This window comes from Geotrypetes seraphini, chromosome 10 (genome assembly GCF_902459505.1).
Source record: "Geotrypetes seraphini chromosome 10, aGeoSer1.1, whole genome shotgun sequence".
NCBI classification, from domain to species: domain Eukaryota; kingdom Metazoa; phylum Chordata; class Amphibia; order Gymnophiona; family Dermophiidae; genus Geotrypetes; species Geotrypetes seraphini.
In genome coordinates, this window is record NC_047093.1 from 59,234,349 (window position 1) to 59,258,734 (window position 24,386).

The following is a 24,386-nucleotide window of genomic DNA, read 5'->3' on the forward strand; positions in this document are numbered from 1 at the left end:
GACAGATCCAGCAGCTATTTAATTCTAATTTTTTTTGTTCCACCAGTTTTTTTTCCTTTGTGTTTCCAGCTCAATTTGGATAAGGATTGGGGTCCTGGCCCTATGAGAATCTTTCTCTTTTGTATATCTTTCTGCTCTTCTTGCCCACCTCCCACCCCATCTACTTACCGGTAATCATGGACCTTAAACCCAGTCATTAGGCATCTCTTTTAAATGGTGACCTCAGCTTCCTTCTGGAGGCTGTAAACACTGCCTCTGTAGCACACAAGATGATCTGGGGAGCAGAACCCCAACTGAAGACCTTCCTTGTGGCCAACTCAGCTCCTAGTTTTATTCTATTATGTCTAATAAGCTACCAGTATTAGATTGGCAGTTATCCAAACATCTGACCTCCTGGAGCCCTTGTATAGCCTTCCAGACAGATCTGGTCATATGAACTCTTGCATTTCCATTAGGACTTCCAACTTTTCATATTTTCAACACTCAGTGTCTGCTGGCACTATGCAACAAGCACGTACAAAGAGTTATGACAGGTCAAAGAAAGACAAAGCAGCAAACAGAAGACGTTAGGCACCTTCTGTAGAATAACACACAAAAAATGGCCTGAAGCCACGTGAAAACCTCCTCACACTACAGAATTACTTCAGCTCACATGAGTGACTGCCCTGGGTGAGAAGTGATTAGCATGACATGGAGATCAGTTATCAGAGCGACTCAATGGCTTCCCATAGGATCAGAGAAGCAACAGAGCACCTTGACGACCCTGATTTGCTTCCATAGTCCAGTGGGCACATCCAGGGAAGGGGGGGGGGGTGTATTATATTTTCTTGTATTCATTGACCAAATGAAAGTGCTGTTTATGATTTTTACTGTATGTATCCACTTTGGTTTTGTTCTTGAATTGGGGGGGGGGATGTTTTGTAGTATTTCTTTGATCGATTGTAAGTGCTGTCTTGAAGTCAATTGTATATATATTTTAATGCACTGTTTTTGAATGGAAAATTTAATAAAGAGGTTTTTAAAAAAAAGAAATTTTTAACTGAAAAAAAGAAAAAGAAGAGCTAATAAGGCAAGTTGAGGACCTCTGATGATGCTGCAAGGAGGTCCACACAGCATCTTTTGGTCTGCCCACTGCTAAAGCATGGCTCTTGCACAGTGTGTGCAGATTAGTGCTCTATGTAATTAAGAACACCTTTGCTTATCCTAAAAGTTCTTGAGGCCATTTGGATCCACTATCCCTTCTGGATTAAAATATTTCCTGGCAGTGCTCTTGAGTTTTTCCCTTGAATCCTCATGCTATATCCCTTTGATTTAAAAAGAGCTACTTATGCATTCATACGTTATCTTTAAATCTGCAAATACTTTGCAGAGAAACGAGAACTTTCATAGGTTGTTTTTGTTTTAAAAATATTATTTTTTTATTAAATTATTTATTCAACACATTTGATACACTGCTCAGTCCTCTAAGATCTTGGTGGGTGACCATAACTGTAAATATTAAAAACAGTAACATAACTAGTTCAGACAAAGTGCAGGCCCAAGTGAACCAATTTCTCAGACAAAACACTGTTAAAAGGTTTTGTAAACACTTCATCCCACCTCACCTCTCAACCAACGTCCATGGTTAATTTTAAGGGAAAAACTAAAAATACTTGTGGCTTCTTTAGATTTTAGAGTTGATTATTCACTTTTCTACATTAGAGCTCCAGGTGTGGGATACTCGCATGCTTGTAAGAGAGGGCAATATACCAATCAGATGATGTCATGGTTCCTATACAGTTTTCAGTCAATATTCAGCCGTCGGTGGTTTTTTTAAATGCTGATATTATCTAAAATCTCAGCTTTATTGATTTTTCTTTGTTAAAAACAATACAGTTATTAAAAGTGCTTATAAATTAGTAAAGTGCTCAGTCCATATAACCATTAGTGCAATGATAACATGCTGCAGTGGTTAATCTGGGGCCATCATAAACTTTACTGCCCCATTGCACTAATGGTTATATGGACTGAGCACTTTACTAATTTATAAGCACTTTTAATAACTGTATTGTTTTTAACAAAGAAAAATCAATAAAGCTGAGATTTTAGATAATATAAGAATATATTATCCAGCAATACAAGCGATATCTCCCAATTTTGTGAGATATTTTTTAAATGCTGACCATCTCCAGCTAAATTAGTACTGATTTTCAATGTTGGGCCATGTCTGAGAACTAGCATTGAATACTAAGGTCTAACCACATGGCACTTGACTGCAGTTACTTATGTAGATCCCAGCTGATATTCAGCCAGGTAGATCATAAGACACTTACGCAGATCCCAGCTGAATATTGGCCTGGATGTGCATAAGGAGAAGTGTCAATCTGATGTGTCTGATCTGTCAGCCCCTCCCTTTCCAGGCCCCCCTGATTCCTATAGTATGCCCTCTGGCATCTGGTCTCTACCATCTTTCTTAGGGTTACCATATTTTTTATGAAAAAAAGAGGACATGTGGTCCTGCCCTGTTCTACCTCCATCCCTGCTCTGTTCTTCCCCCAGCCCTGTCTCCACACAGACCTCATCTCCTCTTCTTCCCAGAGCTCAGGGCCGCGTCTAGAAGGCCTCTGAGCATGCGTGGATGTGGCACAATCCTGTCACATGTCATCGCGTCACATGCTTGAAAGCCCTCCAGACGCAGCCCCAAGCTCTGGTAGAGCCGGAGCCATCCAAAACCCAGACAAAATGCTGGGTTTTCTAAATCCATTCAGACACCTGGACAGTCCTCTAAAAAGAGGACATGTTCAGGTAAATTCGGACATCTGATTACCCTAATCTTTCTGATCCCTCAGGTCTTCCAAATCTCTCCTGGAGCAAGCTTACATTACATTACATTAGTGCTTTCTATTCCGCCTGTACCTTGCAGTTCTAGGTGGATTACATCAGAAGATAACTGGACATTTCCAGGAAAGATTACAGTTTAGGGAGCTGGTTATATAAACTGAGTCTTTGGGAGAACTTAAGGGACGGGTAGAAATTTGAGGATTACATCAGAAGAAAACCTGGACATTTACGGGGAAATTATAATTTGGGGGGCTGGTTACATAGTTGAGTCTATGAAGGGAAGAGTTGAGTCTATGAAGCTCCTTGTCTGATCCCCAAAGCATGTCCACCTCCAATCCTCAAACCACTGTTCCCTTTAAGCTAAGTAGTAACCGTCCAACCACATTGCTGCCAGTAGGGGGTATCGGTTCAATACTGTGTTTTCAATTGCTAGGGAAAGTAGGTTCCCTGGAGTCTTGCAGAGCTTGCCTGACCTTTACTATTTAAAATGTGATAGTGAAACAGCACCTCCCCCTGGCAGGACTGTAGGTGACAGACTCCTGCTCAGCTTAGAGCAGTGGTCTCAAACTCAAACCCTTTGCAGGGCCACATTTTGGATTTGTAGGTACTTGGAGCGCCTCAGAAAAAATAGTTAATGTCTTATTACAGAAATGACAATTTTGCATGAGGTAAAACTCTTTATAGTTTATAAATCTTTCCTTTTGGCTAAGTTTTAATAATAATATTGTAATTTATAGCTAAAGAGACATATGATCAAGAAATTGTTTTATTTTACTTTTGTGATTATGATAAACATACCGAGGGCTTTAAAATAGTACCTGGCGGGCCGCGAGTTTGAGACCACTGGCTTAAAGGGAACATCGTCTCAAACTTCATCCAATCCTCAGATCTTTACCCAGATTCAATACCTTTCCATCTCACCCCACAATCCAAACTCCACCCCTCCCCTCTCCCCTTGGACTTCTCTTTACCCCTACGATATCTAGTGTGATGGGAAAGGATCAGTTTCCTTTCTGCTCTTGCCCTATCATTTCCAGGTGTCAAGATGGCTACAATGATCCTGAGCAGTAGTCTCATGTATTACTTCTAGGGGTCAGCCTTCCCCTTTGGAAAGGGGGAGGAGCTGGAAGGGGGGAGGGATCAGACTGATGATCCAGAAGCTATGTGGGCGCTGACTGACATTCAATGCTGGTATAACTAAGTGACCAATGCTAGGATGCCTATTTATAGTGATTCTATTTGGTTGCTTTGATTTGACCATTTCAGATATTAATTTACCTTTATTGTTTTTGTATAAAACCAAATTATCAATAAAAAGTGATTGAAATTAAAAAAGAAAAGATATGCAAGCTTTGGGTCTGAATATTGTTGGTACATGCATAGCCGCTAGCTCCTTCCTGACTCTGCTTCCAAAACACCCTCCTCCTGCCCACTTTTGAATACTCAGCGACACTGCACAGTTAAATGGCATGGAATAATGGCAATGAAACATATACCCCACGTGGGCTATTTTTCTTTAAATATTAAATAAGTTAATCTAAAACTAGAGACTTGACTGCATCTCCTCTATCATAACATTAAAGTATATATTGTGCAGTGCTGTGTTTAGATTTGCATACCTTGGTGCTCAAATGAAATCAAAGTGAAATCTAGAACCGAGGCTGATGGTTGGGACCATCATAACCACAGTGTAGACCCATACGGTGCATCGTCTATAACCACATATATCAGATGAAATCTGTACTTATCTGAGGACGGTGCAAAGTTTTCCTCTGCTGTAGACGTGAATGAATTTAAATGAAAAACATTAGTGCTTTAATTGTGCACACCCGTAGGTGCCTAAACCCGGTCCCTCAACTCGAGTTTCACTCCATGCATCATCATCATTATGAGGAGTGTGTGGCGCAGTGGTTGGATCTACAGCCTCAGCACCCTGGGGTTGTGGGTTCAAACCCCGCGCTGCTCCTTGTGACCCTGGGCAAGTCACTTAATCCTCCATAGCCCCAGGTATGTTAGATAGATTGTGAGCCCACCGGGACAGAGAGGGAAAATGCTTGAGTACCTGATTGTAAAACCGCTTAGATAACCTTGATAGGCGGTATATAAAATCCTAATAAAACTTGAAACTTGAAAAATCAGGAGGGAGTAAAATACAAAAATAATGATGTTATTAACAATTAAAATTACTTGTGACTCGAGCCATTGTATCTACCCACCCACTGCTATATTATAACGAAACCTAACCTCATATCCTAATCCTGTCATTTATTGGCTTTTATCTTAATTATATCTTCTTATAACTGACCTAATAATCTCAAGATAACTGACCTCGCTGGATTTGGGCTCCTGTCTCAGGATATGGCTGAAAACTGGAAGTTTATATGGAATAATGGCAGCCAGCTGGTTGAAATGATTTAAGCGAACAGGAGCTGACTTTGTATATCGGACAGTTCAGAAATCGGCACTGAGGAGCATATACGGTATTTGTGTAAAATGGTAATAACAGGAAATATATTCTCTTCTGCCTATTCCAACCCCTCTGTCCTGGCCTGCTTCCAGATGAATCGGAGCTGATTGTATCTGTGGCATTTTTCCAAAGAGAAGTATCCTCTACATTTCATATAATTCAGCAGGAGGCCAATGAACGTAGTCTACATTGCCTTCACTGTTGAAGAGGAAGTGCTGTTTAGATCGAGATTTTGAGGTCATGGATGGGCACCAGGACATGTCTCCATTGTGTCTGGATTATTGTTAAATGCATAACCTCTGTGTCTTTTGCTGACTGACGCATCTTAGTCCATTCTTTCCTGTGAGAGAAGCCCAAAATGAAATAATAGGCGAGGATGAGGTGGTGCTTGACATTGCACAGCACGAGGAAACTGCTTCAAACTTAGCCACAGTGCATCAATGGGGAAAAACTGAAGAGAAGATTTTTGGATGGGGACATGGGCACTCAAAAGGGTATAACCCAAATATCAGTATGATGTCTTCTGGCCATCTTTAATCTGCATGCGGTCAGAAGAGTGTAGAGCCTATCGGCATATTCCTGTAGGGGTATTGGCAGTATTTTTCCCTCATTGTTTATGTTTTTGCATATAAAATGAGGCATCTTTTTCTGCTTCTATATAAAATATTTTGAGTGACTGATTTTTTCTCTCTCTTTATTTTTTTGTAGTAATAACTACAATTTTGCATTTCAGCTAGCAATACAGTTCCAACAATCAATCACCTGTTCATAGGAGCAAAATCAAATGGGGAATTAAAGTCTGATATTTTATTGATCAATGTACGGCATTCTCAAAGGTGGTACAGCAGGAGAGGACATCAGCAACCCTGAGAGCTTTTAGCATAATGCGGCGGGTGGAGGTGTGGAACGGCAGTCTAACACATGACCTTAAATCTCCCTATGGGACCAACCTCAGGACCAAAGAGTCAGATTCACTGCAAGCATCCATCTGAACATGAGTAATCCTTTAAATGAGTGGATTAATTCACGTTGTAGGTGTATATCTAATAACATAAACCAAACAGCAGAAGGAGCATGAATCCCAGTAAAACCTCTTTCTGGGAATAAATCCAACCTCTTGTGGAATGACGGCTTTGTTGAGGAAGAGAAGTCTCGCGTTGATTGTGATACCCATGATGACTAGTGACCAAATCTGGTGTGATATCTAAATGATCTACTTGTAATGGGGATAGAAACAAAGAAAACAAGCTTTTAAATAAAGAATGCCTTTCAACTGTTACTTTTCTGTAAGTGTAGCGTATTGTATTCCACCTAGACTAGTTCTCAAATTAGACAGTACAGTAAATTAGGATAAACAGAGGAACATAGCAGTAACCTAATGTTTGCTGAAACTGTGGAGCAGCTATTGAGGGAGGTTGTACACCTCTTTTGGTGAGACCGACTTTCTTAAGCGAAGAAAGAGAGTGTAGCGATGTCCTTGTAGACTTAAATGAAAGGAAATCTATCTGCAGGTGGTCCTGAAGATAATGGAAGAGTTTTCAATTTATTGCATGTTTACTGAGCACTATGTATTGATGCACCTTGTCCAGTTTCTCTGTCTCGATTAGATTGTAAGCTCTTTTCTATGTTTTGATGCACAGAACTGCGTATGTCTAGAAACACTATAGAAATGATTAATAGTAGTACTTCAATGAGTGGTGGGAAGCACTGAACACCTTTGAACTGAAGTAACGGAATCAGAGTAACAGCACCCCATAACACGAGCAGCCACATGTTGACTAGGGTGGCTCCAGATTCACTTAGCAGGATGTGTCGAGTTCTGGGTTTGACCTATTACATAGAGAACATAAGAATTGCCACTGCTGGGTCAGACCAGTGGTTCATCATGCCCGTCGTAGTTTCGAGAGACTATGGGAGCTCATGGCAGCCATTTCCTATGAGTGATCTGCATGGGGCAGGAGCGTAGCAAGATCGCTCCTGCCCCGAAAACCCGCTAGACCACCAGATAAAGCTTAAAAAGTAGCCCAAAAAATTAAACACGGCACCCCCCCCCAAAAAAAAAATTGCGAATAACCGAATCCACGGATGCTGAAACCGTGGATTCGGAGGGAGAAGTGTTCTGCACTATAGGAAAAAAAAAATCTCTGGTGCTTAAATTCCTTCTAGGAAGGGAGACAGAGCTGCAGTAACATTATGACCCTTGTGGTCAGTGCTTTCCAACCCAGTCTGATGGGCACACCCAGCCAGTCAGATTTTCAAGATATCCACAATGAATATTCATGAGATAGATTTGCATGACCTGCTTATCATGCATATTCATTGTGGATATTCTGAAAACTTGGCTGGCTGGGTGCGCCCTGTGGACTCGGTTGGGAAGCACTGCTTTAGTCTTTCCTTCAAACAGAACCTGTCTTTGCTTTGGAAACATATATGCAGCCACTTCCAGAATGGAGTGCCTGACTAAAATTTCAAAGGGGGTAATATTCAGATGGTGGTGGTCAGTGTGTTTTGGTTGCCTCTGTTATTATGCCTAGAAATTCAATACTGTGCAATATTCGAGTCCTGGCACTAAATAACTGGTTTTGTGCAGCCAGCTATCATTTATGTGGTTAAGTTTGATATTTGTCACTTAACCACAAAAATTAAACCAGATAAAGACAGGACTAAGACTGTACTTCTGAAGATGTCCAAATCAGACTTAGACGCACTATCAAAAATGGCTCTCTAAGTGTTTAAATCAGGGGTGTCAAAGTCCCTCCTCGAGGGCCGTAATCCAGTCGGGTTTTCAGGATTTCCCCAATGAATATGCATTGAAAGCAGTGCATGCACATAGATCTCATGCATATTCATTGGGGAAATCCTGAAAACCCAACTGGATTCCGGCCCTCGAGGACCGACTTTGACACCTGTGGTTTAAATTATTCTTTTCGCTGACCTTGATAGGTTTCATTGTCACACTATAGAGGCAGGAGAGAGTTTTGCAGCCTCATAGCCCTTTCTCTGTGACCTGTCCAAGAGCAGTCATTCCTGTTTTCAGGTTGCCATAGCAATAGTGTAACTTCTGTGAGCTGATTTCTGCAGTATCTGTAGCCATTCTTCTCTGTGAGTGAAATATATTCTCCATTCCTTTACCTTCTACAAACTAATTCCCAGTGAGGAAAAGCAGCAGCATTATGCTGGAGATAGAAACACCTAGGGCCAATCTTGTTTAGTGATGGCCTATGGCTAGAGTGGACTGCAGGAATATTTCCAAAGAGATGGTGCCATATCAAGTGGCCATTTCTGGAAGTAGGATTTAGTCCTGCACTCTTGAATAAAAGTGGGAGGAGGGGGGGGGGGTATTCTTGGCACCATCTCTGTTGAAGTGCAGCTGAATAGGGAACATAAGAATAGCCTTATTAGGTCAGCCCAATGGTCCATCAAGCCCAGTAACCCGCTCTCATGGTGGCTAATCCAGGTCACTAGTACCTGGCCAAAACCCAAGGAGTAGCAATATTACATGCTACCGATCCAGTGCAAGCAAAAGCTTCCCCCATGTCTTAATAGCAGACTATGGACTTTTCCTCCAGGAATTTGCCCAAACCTTTCTTAAGCAATAGGGTCACCAGTCAGATTGGAACAGTATTGGCACATCACCTCTGCAGGCCCAAGGTTATCATACACACCTCTCTCTGTGCTGATTTGTGAGAGTGGAGATCAAACTCCATGTCATCCTGAAATGTTCGGTATGTACCTAGTTTTCCAACTCCCATCCAAAGTCATTTTTCAGGACATGAAGCAACAAATGGCACAGGGGTGGGACCATGTATACCTAAACTAGGCTGCCATAACATGCTGACACAAAATATGGTTGACAAATACATCTATTTGTCTAATTGTGCCTTCTTGCTTATAGTGCTATGTTCAAAAAGTAGTTACCATCTTGTTTTGCTCCCAAATGGATGTAATTGCCTAGTGCCTTCACCATGGAGCAGGTAGGTCCCTGCAGGTCTCTGCTTATCAAATCTTTGTTTTTCTTTTGTCCCAGGTAAACATTACGGGGTGTACAGCTGTGAAGGCTGCAAAGGGTTTTTTAAGCGTACGGTGAGGAAAGACCTCACTTACACATGCAGGGACAACAAGGACTGTTTGATTGATAAGCGGCAACGAAACCGGTGTCAATACTGCCGTTACCAGAAGTGTCTCGCTATGGGAATGAAGAGAGAAGGTAAGTGGGGTACAGCTGCCAAGATCTTCTAGTCATGTGCAGCCCAGAAGAAGGCTGCTCTCTAGATATATAGGAATGTTATTCTTGGTGCCTCAGAGCGTTCAAGGGAGGATAGGCCTTTTTTTTCTCTTAGTGCATCCAGTGGACCTTGAGGAATGTACATTGGTGAAGAAAGATCATTCATCTATATATTTATGTGCACTTATGATTAGCGCTTAATTTGTAGACCAAAAGAAAGTAGAACTAAATCCAGAGGAGGGAGTGGCAGCCAGGGAAAAGGAGGGACTGAATTAAGGAGTGGGGTATCTGTTCTGTGCTTTATTCCAGGCATTTCTCTTCCCTGTAGGATTCTTGGAAGAAAAGGCCTGACACAGAATAGGGATAAGAAGCCAGAAACTTTTCATGTTCAGTAGTTCCCTGTGCCATTTCTGGGAATGTCCATTTTGTTAATTTTTCCAGACATTTGTTCTTACAGGAGTTTCATCATTGAGAGTGTGCACGCTTTGCAAAGAATGGAGATTCTATTTGCAAAGAGGACAAGCTCTTCCTACACTCGTGCACATATTATCCAGAAAAGAATGAACATTCTTTGCAGAATACGCACCATTATTGTTTTCATTTGTCAGTGACATGCAGCCACATGGGATATGCCGCTGACATTTCTTATGTCAGTGCAAATGACAGCCCGTTGCTCTGGAGTCTGAAAAGAAGTGGCAGAGCTGTGTTCTAGGTCGTTGCCCCAGAAATTAAGTTCTGCCCTCGACCTAACCATAAAATCTTCAGAAATAATGCTACAGGATCTCACAAGAAATTTTTAGGGAAAAATAACGTTATTCATCATGTTAACCAAGATAAAAGTTTCTTTCCTTCCACCCCTCCCCCCCCACGATATACAGCCAGCAGCAGGCAGGGTTTTGACTGCCTGTTGCCGGTGTTAAACCCAAATGTTCAATGTAAGACTGTTTCTGGTAACTGGCATTGAATATTCAGTATTCTTTTTGTCGCTAAACACTTAACTGATTAAGGCTATATTCGGCATCTGACTGGATATGTTATAGTGATTGAAGACAGAATTGATATTTATGCAGTCTGATTTAACAGCTAATCTTATCCGGTCTGGTGTTCAATATCCACGCCTAACCGGATAAGACACATGACATATCCAGTTTAGCAGTAGGTCCTAACCTTGAATATTAAGCACTAGATAGCTACTATCTCCTGCAGAATATTCACAGCCACAGATACGCTATTTAATCAGTCAGTGTTCATTTCTGACCAGTTAAATAGTGTGGAATATTAGGGGGGTCTGTGCTCCAGCCTTGGTGCACTCAGTATATATGTGGTGTGAGGGTGACAGTTGAGGATTTGGAGCTAAGAAGTCCAGAAACTGGATCCCCCTCCTTCCTGCTGACTCTCTGTACATGGTGGGCCCCTCACCATACCATGGTGTATATCTCCCATGCCCAGATTAAATCTGCCTGCAATCCTTTCACTCCTTCTCCCTTCAGAAGCTGCCATGCAGTGGCCTAGGACTGAAAGGGCAACTGTGATATCTGACTTAGACATGACTGTGTGGGTGTCATCAATGTAATGTGACAATGAGATGGGGCTAATAGGATTCAATATACCACCTCAATTCAATTCAATTCAATATACCCCTCGCTAAAAGGCATTTCCCACACAGGAAAGCTAGGGACCTCCCTCCATTTCAAAATCACTGAGCTCTGGAACAACCTTACCTCCCCTCTTAGAAACTTGAGCTCTCTCCAAGTTTTCCGCAAACATCTGAAAACCTGGCTTTTCTCAAAAAATGTAAGTCTCCCTCCAACTTAGGAATCAAGGAAACTCTTATATCTTGGCATGCCAAGTCCTCTAAATTTTCTTCACACTTCTACCTCTAACCCTCTGTTGTAGTTCCTTCCTATTTCTCCTACTGTAAACTGCGTCGAGCTCTACGAACGTGGAGATGATGCGGTATACAAACCTAAGGATTAGATTAGATTAGATTAGATTACAGTCAAAGTGGTTTACATATAATAAATATAAACCACTTTGTACTACAGAGAGGTATATTGAATCCCATTAACCCCATCTCACTGTTACACTACATTGATGACATCCACACAGCCAGATCTAAGATGGATATCACAGTTCTTTCCCTGTTCCTAGTGGGTTCACAATCTAAGCTTTTTTTTTTTTTTTTTCTTATTGTACCTGGAGGGCTAAGTGACTTACCCAGGGTCACAAGGAACTGCAGTGGGAGTGGAACCCGTTTCCCCAGGTTCTCATCCCACTTCACTAACCATTGTTGTTGTTCGGTGCCATTGGCTCATGTTCGAGTCCTAGTGACTTGATGAATTGCGGATCTAAAAAGAAGTCGGTTTTATGCTAGTCCTCCAACATTATCCCCATGGTTGTTTTCAACGTGTCCAGCCATCTGATTGCAGGTCGCCCTTTTCGCCTGGTTCCTTTGATCTTCCCAAACATGATGTCCTTCTCCAGTGATCTCTCTCTTCTGATGGTGTGACCAAAATAAGACAGTCACTAACCATTAGGCTACTCCTTTACTCGTTAGTTCTCTGGCTTGAGTGAAGAACACTATATTAATCAGAAATGAATCTACAGTCCTGGCTGACACTAGAGGATGGGGAGTTGCTGGGAGGGGGGATAATAGTGGGTTGTTGTGGGTTTTTTTTTTTTTACCTTGCTCTAGGTTTCCTGCTGAGGTAACCTGTTTACAGAAGACTGTGGAGTACCTTGGGAGGAGTGGGTGGCCGAGTTCCTTGCAGATGTTTCTAGTTTGGTAGGAGAAAGGAGTATAAAGCATTTTGCCTCTCATGTAGTGACACGTGAGACAGGATCCAGCACAACGGTTCTTCTCTGCCTAGGAAATGTGTCCCTGTATCTGACTTGTTATAGCTCAGCGTTGTCATGCTATGAGGGGCTGCTGAAAAGTTCTTATCCCATCCAAAAAGAGAATGGCATGGATATGGTTCAATCAATGATCTGAAACAATGTCAAAACAGAGAATTTAATTTCTGCAAATTGGCATTTAATGAAATAACACTCAGCTACAGTGGCAAAATAACGCTCAGAATTTAGGAAGTTGGTTGGTTGGGCTGAGAACTTTTCAGCACCCCCCTCGTCCATCATCATGTAGCTTGAGGACTGACAATAGCATGAACAATTCATTTTGGGCCTGATGGACACTGGATGTTGTAGTAGGGAGAGGGTTTTTTTTTTGGGGGGGGGGCTTATTGTTCTTTCTGAGTTCTAATTGTTCTAGGACAAAAGAGCGGGAATTAAAGAGTGATGATATTAGACCTCCAAATTTCTCTGTGACTTTCAAAACTGTTGTATATGGACATTCAGTTGGGGATGGACTGGGGAGGGTTTCGATAGCTGGGATGGTTAAAAGATGGGCTGGAGTGAGCTTTGATAGAGACTCCAGTAGATGGAACCTAAGCACACTACCGGGTAGGGCTCTGGGTTTCTGGCCCAGAAATATCTAAGAAAAAGGACCATTTAAATTAAATCAATTTAAGGAGCATGTATGGTTGGGCAGACTGGATGAACCTTTATCTGCCGTCATTTACTATGCTACTATGTTAAAGCCAATCAGATCCTCTTTGCAGCAAAACTAGACAGCCATATCTCCAATTTACTGATCTCAGTGCCAAACTATAATACCTTCAAGAGGGAAATAAAAAACCAGGCTATTTAAGACATATGTCAAGACAAACTCTTGACACAACCAATAACCTCACTTCATCACCAGACTATAAATTTTCCAACCAATAACTTCCCTGTAATCTTCTGGATATGACCAGAGCCTCATCCTTTCGTAATCCACCTAGAACCGCAAGGTATTGGCGGAATAAAAGAAACTAATGTAAACATTAACCAAAATTTATTTGGTGCTATTTAATGTGGATGCAAGGATGGAGCTTGCCGATTGGTTGCTGAAGATATCTCAGCCCATATGTCTGATTGGGTGCTACACCACTGGTAAGGTAGGTGTGGGTGGTGTCTGGTGACATCAAACATACATGCTGCAATAAGAACACAATCTCACATAAGGAAGAGACTGTGAGAAGAGGCTAGTCCTTGGCGCTGTTTCCCATGATTTAAATTGCATAATTGCAAAAGACAAAGGGAGCAATATTAAAATAACCCATCCTTGGGTATAATTGAGGTTTAATTATCACAGTAGTTCCTCTCTGAAAATTAACCAGCATAAAATAGTCTCTCTGTAAGTGCTCTGTGTTTTGTACCTGTTATTTGTACCAGTGAATGAACACATGCACGTTTGGAAATCTCACATATGAATGTTTAAATCTCTTTTCCTAAACCCATGCTCAGGAAACTCCTCTTTTCACCCTTGCTAAATGTACTTGCTCTTAACTAAGCTGAGGGTAGACAGGCTACTTTGTTTGGATAAATGGCTTTGAAAATTTCTCTCAACATGGGTAGTTTTTGAATGCAATTTGTCAGGTAACTAAAACACCTTCTGGGGGTAACTTCATCAGCCCTACCCTATACTAATGGATAATACATCTGCTGTGAACTTCTAAACATACATGATTCTGCCATGGGAAGAAACAGTGTGGCTTCTATATTAATCCACTTTAAAGCTAATAAACTGAAATAAAATAAAACAGAAAATAAGGTGTTACTTTTTTTTTATTAGACCAAGAATACATTTTTTGACAAGCTTTTAGGTACTATACGAGTAGTTAGATTGTAAGCCCATCGGGATAGATAGGGTAACTACTTAGAGTACCTGCTTACTATTGTAAACCACTTTGATATCCGTGGAGGAAAGTTGATTCATCAAATAAAAGATAACCATAACCAAAGACAGAACCTTTCTTTAGGTCAGGTTTTGTTATTGTCATCTTTTGCTCATACCTGACCTGAAATTCTTCACTTTTGTTTTATTTCTCTTTATTATCTATTGGAAAAAGAAGTAAACGAAGAGGCGGTTTGCTGGGTATTCTTCTACTTCAATCCCCACCAGCCCTGAATTGTTAAAAGGGAAATTCTGTAGGATTAGCTGACCAATCAGATCCCCTTTGCATGTATATCAATATACAGGTTTTGCTGCCATTAAATTGTTAAGCATCTCTGTTAAGACAGAGAGTTTAACCTTCGCCTTGTCTGCACTTATAAGCACTTGAGTCATTTCTGCTGCCTGTCCTTACACACCGAATTGCACATGTAAGATCTCCAGTTTTCATCTACAGCAGGGCATTCTTCAGGCTTTGTAGGTAATTCTTCAATTTTGTAGGTCCTCTAAGGATGTGTTGACCAGATGTATGGTTATAATACCAAGAGCATATTTTTAATGTCCTCTGGGGTTTAGGAATCTTCAGGCAATTGATCTTTGCACTCTCCACCACTGTCTAATTGCTCTTCTCTTGCATTATGCTTTCTGAGTCTGCCAGTGAGTCAGTCTCTTCCTATAGCACTGTATTTTCCTCTGCTTTGAACACCCTCACTCCTCCCATTCTCTGTTTTGTAAGGTGTACCAAACTCCACCTCCATAATTTGCTACCTACATTCCTGTGCCCTCTCTGCTGCAATCCCATGCCTATGCTGACTTCATACATTTTAAATTTTTGGTGACCTCCTTCGAGCCTGCTATTGCCAAGCAAGAGTACCGTATCCATTTGAAAATATTCTTAATGGTTTAACATTGCTTAATATACCATATTCCAACATATGGATCAACACGGTTGACAAAAAAGATATGTAACTTAAAAGGAACTCCAATAAGAGGGACAGTAAAGCTACTTATTCATTCAAAACCAGAGGAATCCATAATTGTGTGTTCACCCCAAACCCTAAGGCTTATACCTAGTTTTTAGTAGGACTGTAGGAAGATTAAAACTTTAATTGTGATTAAATGCATGATTAAAATTTTTAATCACAATTAATCATATGATTAAAGATATCTGCCCCTCCCCTCTACTCCCCTGGCCCAACATATCTCTTCTTTGTTCCATCCTCCCCCCAAAAAAATGTTACCTATACTTGGGACCTGGGTTGGCCACTGTTGGAAACAGGGTACTGAGCTTTGGTCTGTCCCAGTATGACAATTCTTATGTTCTAAAAAGCATTTCCCCTCTCTTTCTCTGTTCTCGAAAAATGTCTGTTCTCTCTCCAACCGTCTGCCCTCTCCTGCACTTGCTCCCCCTTCCAACTGCATCTAATGTCTATTCTCCCTCTTTTCCCCCTTTCATCTACATCTTCCCTCTCTCTTCCCTTGTAGTAATCCCCCTCCCTGTGTTAATCACAATTAAATATTTCAGTGAACATTAAAAATTTAACATGCTAATTGCATTATTAACACATTAAATCTGCGGCCCCAGTTTTTAGTAATACCTTAAATTTAGGAAAGAAATGTTCAGAACAAATATTAGGTGGGAGATCATTCCAAAGTTTTGGGGTGGAAAAAAAATAGAAAGGTGTAGATTGAGTAGATTCATAATGAGCTTGCTTTGGGTTTGGGGGAACCAGTCTATTGAAATCCAGTTACCGAAGAGCACGAGAGGGTGTATAACAGTGGTCTTCACTAATTTTTAAGTCAGAGCCACTATGGATCCAAAAGAGCTGAAGGAGAGCTTCCAATATCTTCCCAAATGGGGCTGTGACACTGTTGACCAGCATGTCTATGACATCCATCTTCACCAGCCTACCTTCAAACTTTTCATTGAGGAGTATCTTTAAGAGAGAGAGCATTTCCAAAATGCATTCTCTTTGTCTATTAAGAAATGTCTTGTTCTTCAAGCATGTGACTCTCCTCCATCCAACTCTCTCTTTGTGCCAAAAACTTAGTTAAAGAGACAGTAGCAGAAAAAAACAACAACAGAAAGATGATGGGGTCTACCTTGGAAGTCTCCAAGGGCTGCCATTGGTCCCTAGGCCTTGCATTGAAGAACATTGGTTTATAAGGAATAATGAAAGCAGCCAAATAAGAGGATTGTCCAGAATGGTATGTTTTATAAGTGAGACTCAGAATTTTAAATGGAATAAGGGAACAAATGGGCAGCCAATCAAAATAAGTGAACTGGGCCATCAGGTGGTCAAAATGCTGAGCATGACAAAGAAAGGCCGATAGTGTTTTGAAGAGTCTGAAGATGTCTAAGTTGATGGGAAGAGATGCCTGCAAGTACTGCATTGCAGTAGTCAATTTGTGAAATCACAAGGGTGTGAATAAGGGTGTGGAAAGAATTGAAATTGAGAAAATAATGTAAGTAGTGGAGTCTACATAAAGTATAAAAACCAGTTCAAAGAATATGAGAAATATGTTCATGGAATGACAATTTGGAATCAAGTATGTCAAGAATTCAAGATATCTAAACTAAACTAAACCTTAAGTTTATATACCGCATCATCTCCACGGAAGTAGAGCTCGGCACGGTTTACAAGAACTTAAAAATGAGAAAGGGTAGGATAAGGTTTACATAAGTTTATAAATCAAGTGGAAAAGTAAGGGAAAAGAAATTACATGTTAGAGAAGAGCCAGGTTTTTAGTTGCTTGCGGAATAAATGGAGGGAGCTCAGGTTCCGCAGCGGGATAGTAAGGTCATTCCAGAGACCTGTGATTTTGAAAAGAAGTGATTTTCCCAGTTTACCTGCGTGGAGAATACCATGTAGGGAGGGGAAGGATAGTTTTAATTTATGGGCGGTCCTGGTGGAGTCAGGGCACGAGGAGTTGAAAGAAAGTGGGATTAGGGAAGGAAGGATGCCGTGAATAATCTTAAAAGCCAGGCAGGAGCATTTGAATTGGACTCTGGAAATCACTGGGAATATCACTGGAAATATCAAAAGGTTGGAACAGGTATACCAAAGAGAATTGGAGAATGTAAAGGTTGAGACAGTGGACCAGTGACCCAGAAGATCACAGTGTGATCAGGGTTGAATATGAGCTGGTGATCCTTCAGTCAAGTGGCCAAAGCAGCCAAACAGTTCTGAACATAGGAAAAATAAATGTGGAGCGAAGAACATTGGAAAACTAAAATAATATAATCAGCATAGACAAATATCTTAATATTAAATGATTGAATGAGAGTTACTAATGGACTAATTAAGATATTTAAAAGGTTTGGAGATAGAATAGAACTCTGAGGAACACCACAGGTGATATCATTGGAAGGGGATATGATGGAGTGATAGGTAACAGGGAAGGTTCGACCAGTGAGGAAAGAAGTAAACTAACTCAGGACTGAGCCAAACAGACCAATTTGTGCAATATGGGAAAGCAGAAGAGTGTAATTGACTAGATCAAAAGTGGCTGTTAAGCCAAGGGAAACTACCAGAGCAATATTGCTGGTATCAAGAATAGCATATAGATAACTTAGAAGGGCCAATAGAACAGTCTTCATGCTTTGAAAAAGACAGAAGCCAGTCTATCATGGGTGAGAATAAGCAAATGATCAATGTGGGATGAAAGTTGGCAGACAATAATCTTTTCTAAGGGTTTAGAGGAAAAAAAAGGTTGGAGGCAGGTTGATAGTTGAAAGAGTGGGATCCAAAGAAGGCTTCTTCAATAGTGGTCCTCTTTAAGGACAGAGGAACAGTTCCTGAAGAGAGACTGTGGCAAATCATTGATAAGCCAAATGGCAAGACAAATGGTAAATGCCTTTAGCCCTTGCCATGATGGTCATCTCTTTGCCACACTGTAATCCCATCTTGAAAGTGCCTTTACCCACCAAATCCCCACTTCACTTTTTATGCAAGCAAGATTCACATGACATTCATCTTCCGTGACAAGATTCACAAAATTAATATTGAAATCTCCACCAGATCACCTCATTGAGATCTCCACCAGATCACCTCCTTCTTTCCCTTCACCCAGTTTATTCTCACATTCTTCCTTCAACCTTTGTCACTCTTTCTTCCTTTTCTGAAACCAACATGAGGAAACTAAACATCTCTCCTCCTCCAAACTCGCTACCTATTCCTCTGATCTCATTCCCATCCATCTACTCACATCGATCTTTCCTATCAGCCTATCAATTTTCACTGCAAGTGTTCCTGATTCATTCGACCATGCTGTTATTACGCCACTCCTTAAAAACACCTATACTGGACCCTACCTGCTTTTCCAACTGTTGACCTATTTCCATCTTTCACATCCAAGCTACTTAAACATGCTTTTCACCAACACTCTCTTGATTTCCTTTCATCTCCAGCTATTCTTGATCTACTCCAGCCTGTGACCTATTTCCAGCCAGTTCTAAGGGCTTTCACTCAGTCCTTATCCTTCTTCACTTATCTGTTACTTTTGATACTGTTGATCATTACCCACTCACGCTGTCCTTACTTGGATTTCAGTATTTTGTTCTCTCTTGGTTTTCTACTTCTTGTGTGCTGTGATGGATCTTCCTACACTGTCATCCTACTATCGTTCAGAATATTTTAGGACTATGTCTTAGGACTTTTTCTCCTCTCTCTATACTTGTTCTCTTGGTAATGTGATCTCCTCCTTTGGTTTTAAATACCATCTTTACAGACGACTCTCAGATCTACCTCTCTACATCTGAAATTTCATCAAGAATCCAGGCCCAGGTCTCAGCCTCTTTGCTCATTCTCTGCACATATTCAACAGACTGCCGAACCCTTCATTTCTTTTCTCTGTATCACAACCTTGCCTTTTTGACCCCTTTCTCCTCCCCACTTATTTACGTGTGTATACTTTTGAGCTCAAATGTTACAATTTTCTGTTCTTAACTTTGTATTTTTAAATATCTTTCTATGTAAATTGCTTTGACTGATACCAGAGAAAGTGATATATCAAGCACATGAATAAACAATAAACAACTGAAATCTGTCTCTTCCTTTCTCAACACACTGCCAAAACCCTTATCTACATTCTCATAGCCTTCCAGTCTACTGCAACTTGCTCCTCACAGGTCTACCACTAAACCATTTCTCTCTCCTTCAGTCTGTTCACAATTCTGCTACATGACATATCTTCCACCAGTGTTGCTATACTAACATAATTGCTCTCCTCAAATCAATTGAAATCAAATCAATCAAATCAAATCAATCAATTCAAATCTCCTCAAATCAATTGCTCTCCATTTCTACATATGTAGTTCAAACTTCTCATTCTGACCAACAAATGCATTCGTTCTGCAGCTTCTCAGTTTCTCTCCCTTCTTTTTTTTTTTTCTCCCTACATCTCTCCTTAGGAATTCTGTTCATTGGGTAAGTCACTCTTATTTGTGACTTTCTCCGTTACTCGATTCCTTTCCCCTTGTTGCCCGGAGTTTGTTTATAATGCCTCTGGCCCTATTCAAATCCAGGCTAAAAGCCCACCATTTTTAGGCCGCTTTAAGTTATTATTATTATTATTATTATTATTAATAAATCTCCTTATTTATCTGTTTAATACCCATGCTGCTTTAATCATTTCCATAATAAATGAAACTCCCTAATCTCATATTTTGTCTTGAATATATTGTAAGTTCTGTTGAGCAGGGACTGCCTCTTATTTGTTTATATACAGTGCTATCCATGTCTAATAGCGCTATAGAAATGATAAGCAGTAGTAGTAGCAGGGATGAAAGCAGAATGGCCATTGCTGGGGCTTCCCTTCCTAAGGTTGGCCAATCAGGGAACCCAGTAAGAGTCATTCTGGTCACTCCCAATATATTTATTTATTGGGATTTATTAACCACCTTTATGAAGAGATTCACTCAAGGCAGTGTACAGTAGGTATAATTCAACATAAAACTTACAATTTTGTTAACAGCATAACAGTAGTAAAAAAAATTCACCAAATATAAACATAAATACAATGAATAAGGTAAAGTCAAAATCAGTAAATTGAAGCTTACAGGACTATCATGAAACAGTTTCAAAAATATACTTATTAACCGCACTGAAATTCAAATAAGAGCGATATAATACATACTAAAAAGGAGACATAATACTTACGAAGCATCTAATAAGCACAAATCAGAACATTCAAATAACACAGATATGATGCTGATGTTTTCCTACAATACAGCTTATCTGATAGCCATCGGGTCAAATACAGATATTAGATGGGGACAAGATGGGTGGCACAGTGTGCGTTGGGATAAACAGATGGGAAGTTAAACTCAAAGCATGTTGTTTATACAGTTAAACAAGGTATAAAGAACTGATTTAGTTAGTGTGTGTGGCAAGCTAGTCCTGGTGCAGAATGAGTGTGTAGTCAATCACCCAATGCCGTGTGTGTAGTTCCAATTCTATTGTGGCATCTTGGTGCCAAGATTCCATTATAGAATACTAGTATAAGGTTGGCCTTTGGCATGCTCAAGCATAGGTATGCTTTCTTACACCATATCATTGCCCCAAGTATGCTAGATAGATTGTGAGCCCACCGGGACAGATAAGGAAATGCTTGATATGTTCTTTATCATGTATACAGTACAGTCTACAGATCACATTTTCCAGTTCTTTGAGGTAGTAAGACTGAGGGCCAGGCTTAAGTCTTGGGCTAGAGACAAAAAGAAAACTTACCAACTTTGAAATTGTGCATCTTATTCTCCAAAGAGTTTATTCCCTGAATCTTTTAGAAAAGGGGGGGGGAAAAAGTCCAGAGATAAGTCCGTGGCACTGTCTGAAAGGTCCTTGTTATGCTAGATATCATTCTGGCTATAGACTGAGCAGCTGGTTTCAATTAACTTTGCAAAGAAGAGGAGCCTGAGGAGGATACTTGCAGGGATTGCTGGAGAAGCTGCCCGCACAGCCAATAAAGACAGGCCTGGAGGATGCCCAAGAGCAGATAGCATCTTTGTGGATCTTATCTATAGCCCAAGGAAAGGCTTTGTAGACTTTCTTTGCAAATGCCTTGTGTTTGGTGCCAACATTAGAGAGAGATCTGAAATAAAAAGGTGATTTATCAAGAGCCTCTAGCTGTCAAGTCAAGATTAGCAAAGATTATATAGCATGGCACAGGGCAGCAGATTTCAGTTGTATAACTGCCTTTTCCCTGCTCTGTGATCCTAAATGATTATTTTTTTTTCCTCTCTTTGCTTTATTTTTCCTCCTCCCCATACCCCTTCTTATGTCCTGATTTTATGACCATGTGAGCTCTTATAACATAGTGTATGTTACAACTGTACCGAACAGCAGATTTTACTATTCAGCCAAATACGAATAATGAAAAATATTATCCAGCTGAATATGAATGACAAATACGAATAATGGGCATTGAGCTTGAATCACAAACAATAAAAGAAACAACATGAAATCAGAGATCAAATGTTTATTTCAGTAGAATTTAGCACAGTAGAGTCCCTGATAATTTGTATGTGAATTCAAATCACTATTCGGGGTTTTTTTTTTCTAATTGTTCATTTTTCAACCACACAATTATACTAACAATACAAATAATAAGAGGTATCAATACAGGAAGCATAGTACACATAGGCAAACACAGAAAAAATTCCTCCACCCAAGTGCCAGCATGAGAGAAAGAAAGAACCGTTCAACCCCCCCCCACCCCTGCCTTTCCCATCTTAACCCCCACCCCTAAACCTTAGTAGTAAACTCAAAAATATGTAGAATAGTTACAGTTACATCAAAATACATGGCATAAGAAAATGTTCCACAGAGTGTATGTTAATCAGCGCAATCTATACTTAACCTGTTAAGACTGCACCCCCACTGAGGGACAACCTGTCGCCTCTTCCACCTCCAATTAAGTGCCCCAAATAGCAATATATTGCTGCCATTTATGTGCTAGGAGTGCGGAGAGATGATACCGGATACAAACCCATTCTAGTCGTTCCCTTATCTGAGTCAAAGTAGGCGGCACAGACTGTCTCCAATGCTGTGCCACTATAAATGCCAGTGTCAGAAGTTTGTCTTGATCCTTATTCAATCCCTCCATCCGCTCTCCCAAAAGAGCGATCAGTACGTTCCTAGGCAGGTAGAAATGAACCAGCTTACTAACTTACAGTAGGCAGCCAGCACCAGACACTCCCACCACATGTGGTGAAAGGTACCCCACACCCCTGCCAACATTGGCCGGATGGTGTTCTAGAAATGTTATGAAATATAACAGGAGAGAAATGTCATCTAACCAACAATTTAATGTCATTTTCCACCAACATAGGTGCATAGGCAATATGGTGAAGGCGACGGGGAATGCTGGCCCATTCCTGCACTGTAAAGGACCTGTTTAGATCTGCTTCCCATGCGATCATATAGGACGCTTTCCATACAGGGTCACTGTGCACCAATTTTTATAGTAAAGAAATAGAACCCCTTTGCACCAGCTCCCCCAGAAACTCCTCAAACCGGAATTTCTGAAAGTAATGGAACATAGTTTACTGGTTATGTTGCAAAAAATCCTTAACTTATAAATATGGAAATATATCCCCAGATGCCAGTTGGAACTGCTCATGTACCTCAGCAAAGTCTCTAATCCTGTCCCATCTAAAAATTGCCCAAAATATTGTAGGCCCAATCTACTCCACCTCCGAAATAAATCCCCACCCCTCCATGGCTGGAAATCCGGAGAGTGCAGCAAAAGTAAAAAAGAGAACCCCCCCCCCCTTGCTCCCCTAACACTCGAGCCTTAGTTTCCCTCCAAATTCTTAAGGTAAGTTGTGTAAATGGATTAGCTATAGCTAAAAGGTCTCCACTCTATGCCCACCCATGGCAGATCCGAAGATTCAAAATATCCCTAAAGATAGGAGTGTCCCCTTGTTGTAAGCCTACCCATAACTTGGGGGGGATCAGCATGCCACTCCACCAAGGCCTGAAGTTGGGCTGCTCTGTAATAAGATTCTAAATTAGGCACCCCCAAACCCCTCTCAGCCTTACACCAAAACATGGTTGCCCTGGACACTCTGGGATGCTTACCCACCCCAGATAAAATGAAATAGTCTACCATGCCACTTACAAAAACAAGCCGAGGAGATATGAATAGGTAGGACCTGAAACAAATAAAGAAATCTAGGAAGCACCAGCATGCAAACTGTCTCCATACACCCCCACCAAGATAGAGCTTGTCCCATTGTGCCAGATCCCTATTAAGAGAGGCAACTAGGGGTATATAGTTGGCAGCAAACAAAGTGGACCAATCTGCTCCCAGCTGGATCCCTAAATATCTGATAGGACCTTTCACCCAATGATAGGGCAGTTTCTTCTGCAAGATGGAAACCTCCAAATCAGGTACCGACAAGTTCAAGATCTCTGTTTTGGAAAGATTCACTATGAACCCCAAAAAGGTACCATAAAATCTCTCATCTGCTTCTGTAATGCTGACATGGAAACTTCTGACCCTTCAACAATGGCTAAAATGTCATCGGCAAATAAAGATAATTTGTACTCCTCCCCGTTCACAGTGATTCCATGAATACTACTCGCCCTTCGAATGCTCTGAGCCAATGGTTCAATAACCAAAGCGAACAAGAGGGCACAGAGAGAGGACATCCCTGCCGTGTCCCCCATCTCAACTTATAAATGGAGGAATACACCCCATTGACCTTGACACAAGCCAAAGGCGCATTATACAAGGAATTAATCCACGAGATAAAATGTTTCCACAGATCCATATGATGGAGAATACATGTCATAAATCTCCAATCCATGCGGTCAAATGCCTTTTTGGCATCCACCGCCACCCAAGATGCGTTCCCTGTCCGGGCCCACCACACAAGATTCAACATCCTCTGAATATCATTGGCTGCCTGCCGCCCCCCTATAAATCCCACCTAATCCGAATGAACCAAGAAAGACATACAGACAAACAACTGGTCAGCCAATACGCTATCAACTTAGTATCAATCCCTAACAGAGAAATAGGCCGATAACTGCCACATTGCATCGCATCCTTCCCAGGCTTCGGCAAGATGGTAATCCCAGCCAATTTCATAAAAT

General features: G+C 40.9%; 1 protein-coding gene across 3 annotated transcripts in view; it reads left to right on the plus strand.

The window, feature by feature from the left end:
- RXRA (retinoid X receptor alpha) overlaps nt 1–24,386 on the plus strand; it is a 337,914-nt gene that overhangs the window by 249,105 nt on the left and 64,423 nt on the right. For all 3 annotated transcript variants that reach the window (XM_033960168.1, XM_033960169.1, XM_033960170.1), the window contains exon 4: nt 9,315–9,494. In XM_033960168.1, coding sequence (XP_033816059.1) covers nt 9,315–9,494 — 180 coding nt within the window. The remainder of the gene's footprint in view (nt 1–9,314; nt 9,495–24,386) is intronic.